This window comes from Engystomops pustulosus, chromosome 1 (genome assembly GCF_040894005.1).
Source record: "Engystomops pustulosus chromosome 1, aEngPut4.maternal, whole genome shotgun sequence".
NCBI lineage: Eukaryota > Metazoa > Chordata > Amphibia > Anura > Leptodactylidae > Engystomops > Engystomops pustulosus.
The window spans coordinates 215484045-215502589 of NC_092411.1; the positions used below are offsets into that span (position 1 = coordinate 215484045).

The 18545-nt window shown below is 40.5% G+C and overlaps 1 protein-coding gene across 2 annotated transcripts in view; it reads left to right on the plus strand.

Annotated features, from left to right (window-relative positions):
- Window positions 1-18545, plus strand: part of AFG2A (AFG2 AAA ATPase homolog A) — a 262683-nt gene that overhangs the window by 52665 nt on the left and 191473 nt on the right. For both annotated transcript variants that reach the window (XM_072119375.1, XM_072119374.1), the window contains exons 10-11: window positions 10376-10530; window positions 13555-13764. In XM_072119375.1, the coding sequence (XP_071975476.1) occupies window positions 10376-10530; window positions 13555-13764 (365 nt within the window). The remainder of the gene's footprint in view (window positions 1-10375; window positions 10531-13554; window positions 13765-18545) is intronic.

Below are 18545 nucleotides of genomic sequence, written 5' to 3' on the forward strand. Positions count from 1 at the left end.
TCCTCCCTTATGTGGCTGCCTCTTTCTGGCTCTCTGCTTTTGCTCATGCTTTTATACTATTCTACTGCCTTCCAATTTTGCATCATGCCACCATCTAGGCCAGTGATGGGCAACCTTTTGAGCTTGGTGTGTCAAAATTCGCCAAAAAAACCGAGCATAACTCGGGTGGTGTGTCACCTAGACCAAAAAACACATTTTTGTGATATTTATAGTTTAAATAACAAATATGTATACTATTTAACTTCTAGGGTACTTTAACCATGGATTGTCTGATTGATCCTACTATGTACTGCCATACAATCAGACAGGTGTGAAATTGCTTAGTAACCTGCAAACTTTCAGTCATGAAAGTTCACAGGTTATAGCGAGGGCGCAGGCGTCGCTATCCGCATTTCCTTCATGCCCTCTTGGCATGGAGAAGGTGTGCGGAGCAAAATAATCGCAATGTCTGGCAATTTGCAAGGCGTTGCGATTATTTCAGGGCTTGTACATCACAAAACTGACAAACAAGCCCTGATGACTGTCTTCTATCATACAGTGCACTGACCTTACTCACTGTATGATGGGAGTGGTTGTCCTCCCTCATCCCTGCTCTGGAGCTGGTCAGTGTAGAGGTGGCAGCTGCTGGGACATCACACAAGGCAGCAGCAATGTGACCTCTGACTGTGTTGCCATCCTGCCCCCACCACAAATATCAGGAGCTGCAGAGGAGCCTCCTGGGTGTATGGCCGGGTCACCTCTCCTGCTGTGCCCTGTGCTGATACCTGTGCTGACTGGAGACACTAGGCACAGCTCACACATGGGGAGGGGCCGGCCCGGGGGAGGAGGAGGGGGGAGTGCTGGAAGCTCAGTGCAATCTCTCAGCCTCCCGGCTACTGCACCTGATCATGTAGGATGAAACTTAACTCTCAGGCAGCCGCGTGTCAGTGAAAATGGCTACGTGTGTCAGCACTGACACGCGTGTCATAGGTTAGCCATCACTGATCTAGGCTCTGAGAGGGTTTGCCTGACCTTGCTATTTGTCTGTCTTACTGTTCTGAGCACGTACCCAGAGTGGGGACTGCCGCCTAGTTGTTGCCTGCAATTTAGCACAGAGGTGGCAAGTTGGCAGAGGTTGTGACAGTTGTCTGTCTTGACACAACGTAAAATAAATTTATAATCTGCAGAAATTTAATTAAACATAATTTTTTGCTGCAGATCATGGTGCAAAAATTTATTTCTTCTATGGAAAAGTTAAAGGAAATCTACCATCTGCTTTTATGCATTATGAACCAAACATACATTGAGAATTCTGTAGCTACAGCAGATCTTGTGTAATCACTGATCTGAGTGGTTCAGGACATTGGGAAAGCTGGGTTGCATGCAGGCTGCCGTTCACAAGAACATTACACGGAGCTTCATGAACTGTCCAGACAGGACTAATCAGCCTGAGCTGGATGACTCATACACAGCAGCTGGGGGATGGTGCAGCGATTGATTACTCCTGCCTGTCAGGGACAACACAGTGAATACAGCATACTCTGAAGCAGTGCATAATTAGGGTAAGAGGAAAAGCCATGGGCAGACACAGGAGCGACAGAGCCTCATTATCATAATTTTAGATTTTTTTTCCTGCAATACCACTCAATCAGGGATTAAACAAGAAATGCTTCTGCATCAGTGTAGCTACAGCATTCTCAAGGTATGTTTGGTTCAAAATGCAGTCCCTGGGGCAGGATTGATGATATCATCTAGTGTGAAAAGATTTATGATTGATAAGATACTCCACTGACATTGGCGATGGGGCTGGTAAAATGAGGCCACTGTCAGTAGATTATCTTTTTCTGAGACAATTCTGCTATTTAAAGGGAACACTTTAACAGAAATTGACCTAATAAACCACTACCATTATGTTGTCAAGCTGCTTAACACCTTCCAGATCATTTTTCTTTCAAGACCCATTGTGGAGGAATAATCAACAAAATAAACCTTAATGTGACATGTAAACTGGTAGTATAAAGTTAAGAGGCACAGATTTTAACACTGTATTTAAGCTCTCCCTGCCTCAGAACACCCAATTCACTGTTATTAACCCCTTAACGCCGAAGCCACTTTTCACCTTCCTTACACGGCCCATTTTTTCACTATAAATGGTTATAACTTTGAAACGCTTTAACATATCCAAGTGATTTTAAAATTGTTTTCTCGTGACATTTTGTACTTCATGTTAGCTGAAAAATTTTGGTGGTATGTTTTGCATTTATTTATGAGAAAATCAGATATTTGGTGAAAATTTGGAAAAATTTTCGAACTTCAAAATGTTCTACTTTTTCCACACATAGTCATAACCGCAAAATAACTTAATAACTAACATTAACCGAATGTCTACTTTATGTGGACATGGTTTTTTTTATGCATACTTTTATTTTTGTAAGATGTTATGGGGCTTTGAACGTCAGGTGCAACTTTTCACATTTTCATAAAAAACGCCAAATCCTATTATTGAGGGACCTGCTCACTTGAGAGTCACTTTGAGAGGCCTAAATAAAAGTAAAACCCCATAAATTACCCCATTATAGAAACTACACCCCTCAACGTACATAAAACAACTTTTATAAAGTTTGTTAACCCGGATCGGACCGAATCGGATACAATTTTGAAAGTAAAATGTTTTTGGCTAAATGAATGTGTTTTTCAAAAAATGTACAAATTCTCAGTGGATAAAATACCAAAAAGCTCCACAAAATTTGATACCCAATCCCCCCCGCGTATAACAGTCCCCCATATGTGGTGGTAACCGGCTGTATGGGCACACGCCAGGGCATTGAAGGGATGCATTGTCAATTTTATTGGCTATACAATCTTTATTTTTTTGGCAATTTGGACATATAAGGGCTTATTTTTTGCGACATGAGATGCACTTTACAAATACTTCATTTTAGTGGTTCATTAGCTTATTGATGAGATTTAATTAACTTTTGAATGTATGGGTGAAAAGAAAATTGTCAATTTTGGTTTCCTTTCTTTTTGTAACTTTTTGGGGTCGTACACCGTACACTAAAAATACCTTATCTTATCTTTATTCTACAGATCACTACAAATACGGTGATACCTCACTTATATAGTTTTTTTATTTATTTTACTGGAAAAAAACTAATATAGAAGAAAATCTCATTTGTTTTTGCATCGCCATCTTTTCGGAGACGTAACTTTAATATTTTTTGGTTGACAGAGCTAGTTTAGGGCTTATTTTTTACATGTTGAGTTGTCCTTTCAAGTGGTACCATTTTAGCGCACATAACTTTTTTTGATCACTTTTTAGAATATTTTTGTAAAGAGATTTTATAAAAAATGTACATTTTTGCCGTGTTTTGCTTTTACGGCGTTCACCAAGCGGGCCCAATAATGTTTCTGAGTTAATGTACAGATTGTTACGGACCCGGCGATACCAAATATGTGGGGATTTTGGCGATTTTGTGTTTTTTTTTAATTTATTACATGTGTAGGGAATGTTTGTGTTTAGGGGACTTTAACTTTATTTAATTAATTCTTTTTTATTAAAAAGTTTTTATTTAATGTTTTTAACTTTTTTTCTTTACTTTTACAGGTTAGCTTGAACAAGGGTCCACTGATCTTCACCTTACACAGTGTAATACACCCGATCGCGGGTGTTAGGCGGGTATCAGCTATAATATATAGCCGACACCCGCAGCTTCAGGCGCCAGCTCCGTTCAGGAGCCGGCGGCAGAAGTTTGACATAATAGTACTGCAAAGTGCGGGAACGCAACTACCGCGATGCAGTACTATTACGTCAAATATCGGTAAGGGGGTTAATGTTTCAGGCATCCCAAGACTTCACTAATCAGATCTCCTGTAGTCAATTACAGAGGAAGAGGCATTCAGAAGTGGGGAGAGCTTGACTTCAGGGTTAAACTCTTCACCTCCTTAACTTTATACAACCAATTTACAGCTCACTTCAAAGCTGGTTTTCTGGTTGATACCACCGTGCTGGGCCATGAAAGAAACATTATCTGGGAGGTGTTCAGCTGCTTACTTGTTATAGTCTATAAGGCCAATTTCTGATGACAGCTTTTGCCAATACATTCATTGCTAGATTGTCATGCAACCAATTCCTAGATGACAAATAACATCACTATAATAACCACATACAAGCACTTAAAAGCAATATATACAAACTTTGTTTCCCATATTAGGCCTGTTGCATTTTGGTCTGGTGCTTGGTTGGAAGCTAAAGGGGAAGTCATGTGATTGTAATTATAGTCTCAATAATCTTTGGAATTATGCAGTCCCTTTGAAAACTATAGCCATGGGACAGCTAGGTCTGTATACAATATTTAGGTTGCACATAGCTTTCCATGTGTAATTTAGTAGGATTATGGATTTTACAGTTGACATATGATTTTCACTGCATTGTGTGTCTGGGAAAAAATGACAATTGCACGCACATCTGAGATTTGCTGCAGGTTTGTTGTGGTTTGTTGTACAGCCCGATGCGTCTTATTAAGTTTTGTGTGGTCAGGTTTCAGTAGTGGAGTAATGTGGGAGGAGAGACAAGGAAACCGGAAAATACACGCTCTTATTCCCTGTCTGCTTTTTATTATCGCTCAATGTAAAAAATATTTCCAGCTAAATGATGACCCCAGAAGTGGCTTATGCACGCACATTTTACTCAAATGACTTCAGGCTTTGTTTGGAAAGCTTTGATCATTCATTCCCTGATTTGGAAAGGGGAAACTGGATTTTAGGAACATAAATAGATCAGAATTTCTTCTTTTCTGTGGGTTTAATAATAACAACACAATAGGGTTACATCTCTCCTTGTGTGATTTACGCAGTTCATATGTGTTTATACACAATTTACGCTAACCATAATATTCTTGTGATTTGGAGTAGATCAGTGTTAATGGGGTTTTCTCATTATGTACACGTATCCCCTTTCTTTAGAGTGTATGATCATTCAGGATCACAATGTGAATATAGTACTCGGACATTTAACTAATGGGATGCGGGTAAGTGGTCAGTGAGATCTTCTTCTCTAATTATGAGTCTTGAAACTGGCACTTATCAGCATTTCTGTCATGCTTTTAAAGGGGTTTGCCCATGAATGAAAGTTCTCATATTTGAACATCTAGTGATTTTTACACAGTAAAGCACATTTTAAATTTTCTTGCGGTTTCCATTTTTTAATTTTTTATTTTATTGCAGTTTTAGCTCCTATCACTCAGTCAGTGTAAAATTCCAGACTGTGGGCGGGGACTCTCTATGGAGACACTTCATGATCCCTGTAGTGCTATGAGATGCTCTGTACTGACAATGTGCTTAGATTATCAGGGTACAGGTTTATCTACACTTTTATTTAGCTTCTTAACACTCTACTAGGATATGACCCATAGATAAAGTGAGATGAGACGGATCACAGATGATAAGATCATTGAGATGCATATAACATGCAATGGCACACTTCAGCTCTGTTACATAGGAGCTATACAGACACTGTCAGCCCCGCTACATCTAATCTATAACACACATAAAGTGCTTCCCCTCCCCTGGATAAAAATCCTATCTGTAGCTTGTGAAATAAGTCTCTGCTTGATGCTGCTTGCCGGCAGGAAGTGTCTTTGTGGCTGGTCTTGTAATGGATTGGGGAGGGACTGGAGGTATAGATAAAGAAGCTATTCATGAGAAGAATCTACCATTCCCGACCCTAGAAGATCGGTTGGATCCTGTGGCAACCAGGACTCATAGAGACAGGTTGGAATTATATCTGTGCTATACTGTATTTTTGTTAGAAAATGTGTTTGTGAATTAGAAAAAGTGTTATATGAGTACATATAAGAAACTTATCTTTGTTGGAATATCCCTTTAAGTGTTGGAACATATACAAAAGCAGGCCCCCAGAGCCCTTGTGTCTAACTAGCATAATTTTAAAAGTTGATTTTAGATGGAACGAAGCCATGGATTTAAGTGCCCCTGGTTTGTCATTCTTGTTTTGAGGGTAGGATTCATTTTAAAGGTGTTATCTAGCTTTTTTTTTCCTACCAATGACTTATCTTGGGGATGGATCATTAATTTGTAATCTGTGGGAGTCTGATCAGCTGTTGCTTCAGATGTCAGAACCTATACAAAAGTGGAACTAAAAGGATGCCACCATAGTATAGGGGCAGTGCTTGGACCTGGAAACTCTGCTACTGTTCACCAGAATTAGAGGTTTAACTGAATCAGTCACAATGCTATTAAAGTACTGTATTACCGTCTCTGCATTCTGTTGTACAGTGGTACTTCAAGCTACCCACTATGTAGAGAAATTCAGGCATATTGGGCCAACCTCCAGGGAGATGCAGTCCTTGTTTTCAGGAACCCCATTGTGCAGGAAAGGGCAACATCTGGTATATTACGGTACATCATGTCATTATTTAGTCAACCCGGCTAAAATTAGCTACTCTTCATGCTTCTCTAGGAGATAAATTGCATAGATTAAAGAGGTTTTACATGGACAAGTTATTCATCTACAGTTCAATAATTGGTGGAGGTGCAACACATGGCACCCCCATCAGTAAGCTGTTTCACATTATAGACAGAGCAAGGACCATACCACTTTGTCTGTAGTGTGGTGCCCGTCCCAGCTCTGCTTCACCGATTAAAGGTCTGAGCCAGAAGTTATGGGGGTCATGGCGCATAGTGACATTTTTTTTCGTGCACCCAAGCTTGACACCCCCTCTCCACCCCTGTGTTTTATTTCCAGACTCCAGGAAAACACCAGAATGTACATCTCTTTGTGATGGTTGCTCACAACCTCACAAAGGTTGATTCACAAACTGGCAATCAACTTGCATAAAATATATGAGAAATATTTCTCAATTTCTTATAGACAGACAAGACCAAGGTAAAAATTTTGGCCAAAATGCACAGCACCACATTTAATAAAAAGCTGGCACAGTACTTCAGCACCAACATCTCGTCCCAATAATGGCTCTAGGTGGTGGTGGAGTGATCATTTGGGGTTGTTTTGCAGCCACAGAACTTGGGGACCTTGAAGTAAATGTGGGTGATTTATTATCCTCCACCAGCATATGATGTAAACCCGCTGCTCCTCCACAGCTGATACAGCATAAGGCTGGGTAGAAACACCCCACGCCAGCCCACTTTGCTGCGTGGCACGCCCCCCTTCATTCTACTCCACCCCCACTTGGCGTGAAGGTGTCATAACGGGGAAATTAATCGCATTTCCTGACTATAAAAAGGAATTGCAATTATTTCAAGGCTTGTATGCCAGAAAACTAGCTTGATAAATCTCCCCCATTGAGTCCACCATGAATTCCTCAGTTTACTAAAGTATTCTAGATTCAAATGTAGGGCTAAAGCTATGAATCAATGTCGAAACTGAGTCAAGCAACAGCACAGTAATCCTAAACTCATCAGAAATTTTACTACTGAAAGGCTGACCAGGCCAAATTGCTCAAATACTTGTAGTCTAGAACTAATTGAAACGGCAGAACAATGAACTAAAACAACATTGGAAACTTGTGTTTCCCCCAGAACAATTCTGCTGCTTAAGGTGGGTTTACAGTCTATTTCAATTAATGGGATGTAATTAGTTTTAATTTTCACACATTGCATGCATTTCCTATTTTGGAAAGTGGCTCCAAACACACAAAAGTTTTAGTCCGCTCTATCCGTTAATTTGATCATTGTATATATGGGGCTTGCAAGCGGATTACTAACTGAGAACATCTAAACCGGACCACGGCCCAAAAAACACACACATGTGCATGTAGCCTAAAAATGTATTTCAAAATGTGAGAATAACAACCAACAAAGACAGCTCCAAATTATCCATTGCACTTTTATAGCATCACAGCTCCCAATAACACTGCTATTTCATTTCTGCGTAAAGTTTATTAATTTGGTTACTTTTACAGCCATGTTCTTAATTTGCATTCAGTGAATACAATGGCCCGTGTATAGCGTTGGAACTTGTCTGCCATTGCCATTGGGCTTCTTACAATAATTAGCTACAAAATATGATCTGCGGTCACAATAGGGAAGATATTTGTAGCATTTCCTTTGCCTGAAGACTATTGCTCTCTCTTTCTTCTCCAGCTGGCCTCCTGGAATGTTTTTATTGATATTGTACCGTATCCTGTTCATTATGAATGTGCCACATTACAGGAAGTCTGTATTGCAAATATTTGTGATTCTGTAGCGGAGCCTGGGGAGTCAGGGCAGGTGTTCATGCCCTTTTATAGCTCTTCAGTCTTTCTGTGTAGGCACCAGATGCTGCACGGTGAGGTTTTATGTCGGGTTAAAGCATATAAGCAGATTATTTAAGTGATGTCCAATATACATGTATAACACTGACTTGTAGTTTTTACTTATTCCTTAATCAAATAACATATTTTACTTCTATACAATTAACTGGTTAACACATAATAATAGTAATTTCAAAGCTGATCTTCATATCTGATACTGTGCCACAGTAGACTCAGGAAAATGCACCCAACTTCTTTCTGCACATGATTCACACTTCTGGTGTGCAAAGGAGATGACAATAAAATTTGGGTCATCCTATTTAATCAACATCACTCTCTCCAAACAAGGAACAGCCACTCTCTCCAAACAAGGAAATTAGACAACCACTTATAATTGTAGAATTTTCACTTAAATGGAAATTATCCTAGGAAACCAATGCCAGTATGTTGTAAAGAAGTTTAACACCTTCCAGTTCATGCTTTTTTCATGGTTTAGTGTGGTGGTATCATCCAATCGACTTTGAAGTGAGATGTAAGGCTGGGTGCACATCACAATATTTGCCATACATTGTAAGGACACATGTAACTATTCCAACATGTCCTTGCAACGTATGGCACAGATGTATCCCACTGTGTGGGATACATTGCCTGGGGACCCCTCTTCTCACCCCTGAATGCGGAGGGAGGAGTGAACAACACCAGCAGCCAGAGATTGGCTGCTGCCAATGTACTAGGTTTTTTCCCAGTGATGTCACTGTTCTTATATGGACAGTGACATCACCAAGTCCTCCTCTCCTGCTGAGCAATGTATGTTCTCAGCACACCTTGAGGAGGGATGCAATACGCTGCATCCGATCCCCATAGGCTTCGTCCAGTGTCGTCAACTCGCTGTCTGCAAATCTCGCACATACGTGATATCTCCTTCCTTGGATATCCTGAAGTTCACTAGTGTGAATGTGCAAGGAAGGAGTTCTCGCACAAGATCAGAAATCTGGTGGTATATTTTGGTCATGCCCCTAATAGTACCATTCTGGGAAGCAATTCGTGAAATAATCCAACAAGAACTCCATATTAGATTCCCCCTTGACCCAGCGTTCGCTCTGCTGCAATGCAGTGACTTATCAAGAAGTGAATATAAGAGGTCCCTGCTGAGATATTTATTGTTAGCAATCCGACTTTGTATCCCAGTTATGTGGAAACAACCAAGGACACCTCCAGTGTCTTTATGGCTTAAAAAAGTAGAAGATATTAGAAGTATGGAGGAAATGACATCACTAATAAAAGGAACAAGGGATAGATTTAATGAAACATGGCAAACTTGGTTAGAGTTCAGAAACTCAGAAACATTCAGATCTCAGACAATATACGTAGTACAATAAGAGACAGTACTCTGCCAGAAAATGGTGATTGGAGCCAGTAGATGTACTATAGAAATATACGGTACAAGGAGTGGTAGAGCGGGGACCTTTTTCTCCTTTTTTATTCGGTTTTTCCGTTCCTTTTGTATTTCCCTTTTGTACTGTATGTTATGTAATTGTCTATCGGATGTTTTTTATATGTCAGTAACTTGTTTGTACTAGAAAAGCTAAATAAAGAAAATTTCAAAAAAAAAAAAAAAAAAAAAAAAAAGAAATCTGGTGGTAGACTGTCCTTAAACACTAGGCCACTTTTAAAGGGGACAATGATCCGTTTATTGTTGTGTTTTGTGAGTCTGGACGGAAAACTGGTTTTCAACATCTGCAAAGAGTTTTTATGTTCTCTCCATGTTTGTGTGGGTTTCCTCTGGGGTCCTCCGGTTTCCTCCAACACTCCAAAATATACTGGTAGGTTAATTAAATTGTGAGCCACATTGGGGACAGTGACTGATTTGGCAAACTCTGTGCACCACTGCCTAATCTGTATGCGCTATATAAATAAAGGAATTATTATTATTATTGAACAATTGGAAACCAATTTCTACATATAGAGAGCTATTTATATGTTGCCATACTTTAGGATGATACTTTCTAAGCATTATATATCCAGTTCTGTTAAGAAGCCATATCTTTCTATATGTGTGTTTTATTTCTTTCTCTTTTTTCCTGTTTCCTGAAGCATTGTTCATGACTGATTGGCTTCCTTTGCAGGGTTGAATGCTCTAAGGAGAAAACTAGGAGAGATGTGCAACCCATCAGACAGTGAAGTGGCTGGCTCTGTGGTAATAACTCTGAATGATTTCCTGCAGGCGATGAATGATGTCAGGCCCAGTGCCATGCGGGAGGTAGCAGTGGATGTCCCAAATGTATGTATACCATGGCCTCATTGCAATGACTGTGAATGTTTCCAAATGTAACTTTTGAGTGTAATCACTGATCTAACAAGATCTGAAAGCAATATTTCTTTCAATTATAAAACTGTTTACAAATAGAAGCTGTACTGAATATTAAACCATAAGTCCTGGAATAGTTTTTTTTCCATTTCCCTACTTGACAGCAAATCTTTCTTGGTCAGAAATGTAACTTTTTAGTAATTACATAATTACTATGTTGTGCTGCATTTTACACTGCTCAAAAAAAAGGAACACTCAGATAACACATTTTAGATCTGAATGAATGAAATATTCTCATTGAATACTTTGTTCTGTACAGTTGAATGTGCTGACAACAGAATCACAAATAAATCATCAATGGAAATCAAATTTATTAAACCAACAGAGGGCTGGATTTGGAGTCACCCCCAAAAGTGGAAAAACACAGTACAGGCTGATCCAACTTTGATGAAATGTCCTAAAAACAAGTCAAAATTTGTTTTAGTATTGTGTGTGGCCTCCATGTGCCTCTATGACCTCCCTATGCCTCTGCATGCTCCTGATGAGGTTGCGGATGGTCTCCTTAGGGATCTCCTCCCAGACCTGGACTAAAGCATCTGCCAACTCCTGGACAGTCTGTGGTATAACGTGACATTGGTGGATGGAGCAAGACATAATGCCCGAGATGTGTTCAATCGATTCAGGTCTGGGGAACAAGCGGGTTAATCTATAGCTTCAATGCCTTCATCTTGCACCAGCATATGGTCTCACAAGGGGACTGAGGATCTCATCTCGGTACCTATCTCTGGCGAGCACATGGAGGGCCATGCGGCCCTACAAAGAAAGGCCACCCCACACCATTACTGACCCACTGCTAGACCGGTCATGCTGAAGGATGTTGCAGGCAGCAGATCGCTCTCCATGGCGTCTCCAGACTCTGTCACGTCTCTCACATGTGCTCAGTGTGAACCTGCTTTTATCAGTGAAGAGCACAGGGCACCAGTGGCAAATTTACTAAACCTGATGTTCTGTTAGTACAAGCCCCCATCTGTGGATGTCAGGCCTTCATGGCATCCTCTTGGAGTCAGTTTCCAACCATTTGTGCAGACACATGCACATTTGTGGCTGCTAGAGTTCATTGTGCAGGGCTCTGGCAGGGATCCTCATGTTCCCCCATGCCCAAAGGCAGAGGTAGCGGTCCTGCTGCTGGGTGCTGTTGCCCTCCTATGGCCCCATCCATGTCTCTTGGTGAACTGGCCTGTCTCCTGGTAACGCCACCAGCTTCTGGACTCCAAACAGACATGGGAGACCTTCTTTCCACAGTAGACTGTTTGATTTCACAGAAGTTTGATTTACTTGCAGTTATATTATGTTGTTTAAGTGTTCCCATTATTTTTTTTAGCAGTGTAGTTAATATTCTTTAATGCATATATTATCCAAATTGTAACTTTTTTCTGTAGCCTAAAAGGCTATATTCACATTGTTATCAGGCTTTCCATTGTTTAGCAGCTCCATTAGAACAAGTAGGATATTATTATAATTGGAATAAAATAGAATTTTGGGCTTTGTGACTAGAATTTTTTACAATTCAGGCAGTGCTGAAGATATTCAAGCACTATGCTAGGCAACTTCCGGTACTGGTGTAATATTGAATAATGGCGCACTTGCTGAACCTGCCTCTTCATTCATTTAGTGTACTGAGACAGTCTGTTTCTCATTATCGACAGCAGTCCCACCATTTGACCACCCACCAATCAGATTCTTATCCTAAATCTTGTAGATTGGGGATAAGGTGGAACATAACATATTTTGTATATTTTCCTATGGCCAGCCAGTCATCCACCCTAGCTCATTGCATTAATACCCAGTTAAATTAAATATATTTGCCTTAAATGTGTAGCCATGCATATCTTTATGAGAAAAGCGAACAATATAGTACCTGGCCCCCCACCATAGCAGTATCAGGCTGAAAATATTAGAAAAGGGAAAAATAATTTCCTCCCCTGGCTTGAATTCTGTTTTCCTGTATAGTTTCAGATTCCAGTAACAAGACTCTGCAAACCTAAACCTTTTGGCTCTCCGGTTAGAACATCTGGAGATGCTGTTGCGTGTCTAGTCATTTCGGAGCAATTAATCCATGCAGACTTCTCTCCTGTAAACTCCTGTTGAGGAAAGACTCTTGAAGCTAGTTAAATAAGCAGGTGATCCCAATGTGTTGCATTTTGGTAAAAGTAGGATTAAGTTTCCTATGTGGAAGTGTGCAAGATATTCTATTTGACACATGAAACCCCAGGCTAAAAATATCACACAAGATCACATATGGTCTCAAGGTTCGACGTTACCAGAGCTCTGCACTTATTGGTTTCATATTGGTTGGATTCCAGATACACAGAATCAAGTGTACAAAGTTTAATAGTTTCTCTATGCTACATATTTTGAAATGGCAAATGGATAAAGTTTGGAAATGTATGCAGTATTTCTATTTGGTATAGTTTTTGTTTTATGAGGTGTTTGGTGCCGACATAATATAGGGTTATTCTGAGGCCATCACAACTTCAAATACTTTTCTTTACAAAAGAATATCAATGCACACAGGAACACTCCATGCTGGCCCATCACCCTCCGGCCACTTCCCGTTCACGCACCTCCATGCCCTCCCTGACGTGAAGGGGCGTGACCGGAGGGTAGTGGGCCGGCTTGGGGCATTCCTGTGTTTAGATGCCAGGCAGACATAAACACTGTGCAGGACCCTGCTCTGTCTGAGTGCCGGTGTTTGATAAAAAACCCCAAATCGTTTCTAGCTTATATTTCAATGCATATCACAAGTTCCTATGTGTTTCCATGGGCTCACACACACAGCAGAGGTTTCCATGACCCCATGTATGAGCTGACCCTCCCAAACCGCAATTTATAGACTGTCTTTTTCTGTTGAGACGTGACCGATGACACGTCTGTTGTTTGCACCCCAATATTGCATTAGGTCTTAGCTATGCTTTTTTATCGTAAAAATTTTTTCAGGTATCATGGTCTGATATTGGAGGCTTAGAAAATGTAAAGCTTAAACTAAAGCAAGCAGTAGAGTGGCCGCTGAAGCATCCTGATGCCTTTATCCGCATGGGAATACAACCACCAAAGGGTGTGTTGCTCTATGGACCCCCAGGCTGCTCCAAAACCATGATTGCAAAAGCTTTAGCTAATGAAAGTGGTCTGAATTTCCTGACAGTGAAGGTAAGTGACTATATGTCTTATTATGAACACACTTATTTGAAGAACTCTTTTTTATGAACCTTAAAGTTAACCTGTTACCAGGCACCCTATTTTGTCTCCCCCTTGACCCCACAGACAATTAATAGCATATCCCCAAACCATTTTTATAAAAAATATGTCCTTTTGTGGATCAAATTATAACTTTTAAACTAAAGTTTACCTGGCTTCCTACCAGCTGTGTCCTCTTTGTCCATGGGTTGCAGGGTTGCTAAGTAGTGAGTCTGGTATGCGACTTGCTCTGGAGGTTTCTTACCTGTGTCGATGACGGGCAATGCGGCGCATGTGCACATGGCAGTGGAGACGTCCCGGCTGTCTCTATTGCTATCTGCGAGAAGAGGAAGCTGAGGTGTGCCCAACAGTGACTGGGAGTAGGCAGGAAACTGAGTGAGGAAGAGGAGCCTTTTACAGAGAGGCATAGAACTGGGCTCTGTGATGGAAGTTATTTTTTTATAATGGAAATCAATGATGGAAGATCACCTATACAGATTACACATGTCATGTATTTAAGAATCTTGATTGGTTGCTAAATGGTATTGCCTCCAATATTATTCCTGTACAATATACGGTATACAGGATGCAGATTTACTTGTATATACTAACTAAACGCTTCAGGTGCTAGATCTCAGCATGTCTATGAGAATTTGATGTCACCATCGCTTTTTGTACGCTATTAATAATTTATACTGTTTAACATGTTATCTGACACATCTTTGCTATTGTAGTTTTTCCAACGTTGGTCTTTTTACCTTGATGTTTCAGTAATGGGCTTCCTGTGGTAATTGTTAGGAGTTCACTGTTAAAGATGAAAGCTCAGATGAAAGCCTTTCTCCTGTATCTGCATTCACATCTGCTCCTGCGTTTATCTCTCTGCAGGTATCCTCTTATACTGACCAGGCCAATGATTATAATAGCTTTTCCACCTGGAGCTTCCTTTTATATTGTATTGGTACACAATATACTTGCTGTTACTGATAACAATTTGGGTGTTGCTGCTTATCGGTCTAGGGGAGAAACAAGCTCAGGTTGGGGGCACTCCAGGCCAAAAAAAATATGATTTCAAAACTGTCCCCATGTGGATAAATGTAAGGTTATGCACCTGGGGGCTAATAAACCACAGGCAAAATATGTCCTTGGGGGAGTAAATCTGGGAGAGTCCCTTGTTGAGAAGGACCTGGGGGTACTAGTAGATCATAAATTGAATAACAGCATGCAATGTCAATCAGCTGCCTCTAAAGCCAGTAGGATCTTGTCATGTAAGTTGTTTCAGATTAAATCAAATCAATAGAAGAGGGGGCACTGTTTCCCAGAGGCAACAGGGCTTTTTTGCTATGAGAACTGTCAATCTGTGGAATAGCCTGCCTCAGGCGCTGGTCACAGCAGGGACAACGGAGAGCTTCAAGAAGGGTCTAGATGCCTTTTTACACCTAAATAACATTGATGGTTATGTTATATAGAATTGTTTCCCGTAAATCCCTTCCTTTCCTTGGTTGAACATGATGGACAAGTGTCTTTTTTCAACCATATAAACTATGATACTATGATGATACCTCTCCTTAGTGTCTATTGTATTATTTACATCAGACACTTGTGTGGCACTACATATCCTAGCACTCCACTCTTTCTGCAGAAACACTCCCCCGTAAACACTGCTTTTTCTGTTCATCCAGGCCTGACCACTACACCTTCCTGTTCCTCCGAACACAATTTGTCCTCTCAATACACCTCTTATGCATATTGCCCCCCCCCCCCCAGAACAATCATTTTACACCTTTTTTCCTCCCTGTACCTTTCTAGTCGCCCACTGATATTTTAGCTCCTTGTACTTTATCTATTGCTCTGTACACTCCATTGTCCTGGTCCCTTGTGCCATGTATGTTCTTGGCTAAGGAAATGCTTCAGTTGGCATGGCTGGAGTTATAACTTCAACCACCATATAGCGGGTCAGCCACTGTCAATCAGATATTACAAACCGATCTTGCTGGTAGGCCCTCTATACTTCCCTGACAACCACTTGAAATCACCACAGCATAAACTTCGAGGTAAACATGATGTTCTATATGGACAGCAGGGAGAAGCTTGGCCTGCCAGTGTCCATGTCTCTTGGTCATGGTAGGGAGCTTTTGGTTTGGAAAACTATTATTAAATGTTTGCCCATATCGTTGAATGTTGTGTAATCCAACGCTTTTAAATCCACATTAAAACAGCTGTACAGTGAACTCGGAAGTGAACAACTTTTCCTTTATGACCTGGGGTGAGACTATCCAAATACATTTTCTTTGAAGCTTTAGAAGTTCTTCTTGACACAATGAGTTTCTTTCGAAAGGCTGATCATGTGTCCATAATATATATCCCAGATTTTTGCATTTTGAACTTGGAGTTGATAAAGATAATAAGTAAAAACACGGCACAGCGGAAACGATAAGAAGCAGACTCCTGTCTCATGCCAGATATAGAGAACAGCTGCACAAATATTTTCTGACTATGAAATGTTGTTTTGACATTTTTGTAAACTCTGAATGTGTGAGACATTGATAAAAAGACAAAACTATGTAAGTACTAAAGGAAGAGGCAAGGAATTAGGTGCTGTCCACTTTGGAGAAGTCTCTTCGACACCTAGCTAAATCCAAACACCCCGAAGTAAATGAACCCTACCTGCTAATCTTTCACAAGATGCCAGCTCACAGGCAGCAATCTGGCGGTGTTTACAGATATGAAAGGCAGCTAAACTGTGCACAATCCTGGACATGAGAGTAACACAGGAATTGGCTATCCTGGGATCTCAAAATGTTGCAATAAATTTAAAGACTTATTGTAAGATTTGACCCACCTTGGTCTTGGTTTTTCAACATAAACCAACATAAACCAAGACCAACATAAAACATTGGGAATGACTCTCAGATGACTCTCCTTTTTAACATTGTGTTATGTTGCAGACTTGTGCTAAAATAAAAATCCTTATCATTATGCACTCAAATGTTTTAGAGAAGGCTTCAATAGTTTGGATATGATGCAGCAAGGTTTGCACACTTTGGTGTATTTTCCCACTCTTTTCTGCAGATCCACCCAAGATTTTTCAAGTTTCAGAGGATCCCTAGGTGGGTAATAATTTTGAACTCACTCCAAAAAAAATTTGATAGGGTTCAGGTTAGGACTCATTGGGGCCTTTCAGGGACATTCTCAGAGTTGTCCTTAAACTACTCATGTGTTGTTTTGGCTGTGTGTTTAAGCTCATTGTTAGTTGGAATTTGAAACCTTTGGCCCAGTCTGAAGTCTGGAGCACTCTTGATTAGGTTTTCATTTAAAATATCTATGTATTTTGCACCATTCAGCTTTCTCTCAACCCTGACCAGTCTATCTGTCTTACCACCACAGCATAATGCTGCTACCACAATGCTTCACTGTGGGAACGGTATTGATCAGGTGGTAAACCATTTCCAGACATGACTTATGGATTTGACGCCCAAACGTTTAATATTGGTTTCTTCAGATCAGATCCCAGGCTTTCATGTGTCTTTTTGTTCCATGTCTGAGAGTTCTTTAGTTACTTTTACCTAACTCCAGGCAGGCTTTCATGTGTCTTTTACAGAGGAGAGACTTTCTGGCTGCTCATCCATAAAGCTCAGATTGGTGGAGTGCCGTAATGATGGTTGACCTTCATGTAGTTAGTCCCTTCTACACACGGGTTATTTGAAGCTTATCCATAGTGGCCATTGTGTTTTTGGTCACATTCATAGTTGAGTCTGTCTACTTGCATTCTATCTATTTAGCAGTAGCTCTGCAGAATAGTTCAGCTTTATCTTACACAGTCCATTCCAACTGCTGATCAGTGGAGTTGATGAGAATGGGTATTAAGATAGGCCTTCAATTGAAAGATGAATTCCTTCAATGAAATTCATCATAATTTTGTCAGTCAGACTCCTCATATTGTAGCTAGTTTATGATTCCCATTGACCTGTTCAATTTGTTATATTAAAATAGATACAATTTACTCTAGGGCCATGTTAAAACAATCAGGATTTTCACTAGAAAAATTGAACATTTGAACATTTTAAAATAATATTATTTGCAGTCATGGACATAAGTTTTGAGAATGACACACATGTTAATTTTTCTACTGCATCAGGTTTTATAATGGCAATTTATACTCCAGAATGTTATAGAGAGTGATCAGCTTTACAGCAATTAATTGCAACTTCATTGCAGGCCTGCCTTAAAAGGAGCAGCTAACATCGTTTAAGTGATTGATCTCCAGCCCTGTCCTCATCAACACCCACACCTGTGTTACTGGAGCAATCTGTTATGATTAAGTAAGAATCACACAACTGGACACTTTAAAAGGAGGCTGGTGCTTGGCATCATTGTTTCTTCTGTTAACCATGGTTATCTCTAAAGTAACACGTGCAGTCATCATTGCACTGCACAAAACTGGCCTAACAGGGAAGAGTATTGCAGCTAGAAAGATTGCACCACAGTAAAGAATCTATCGCATCATCAAGGAATTCAAGAAATTCATTGTTGCCAAAAGGCTCCAGGGCGCCCAAGAAGGACCAGCAAGCGCCATGACCGTATCTTAAAAGTGTTTCATCTTCAGGATCGGGCTACCAGCAGTGCATAGCTTGCTCAGGAGTGGCGGCAGGCAGGTGTGAGTGCATCTGCACGCACTGTTAGGCGGAGACTCTTGGAGCAAGGCCTGGTGTCAAGGAGGGCAGCAAAGAAGCCACTTCAATCCAGAAAAAAAATCA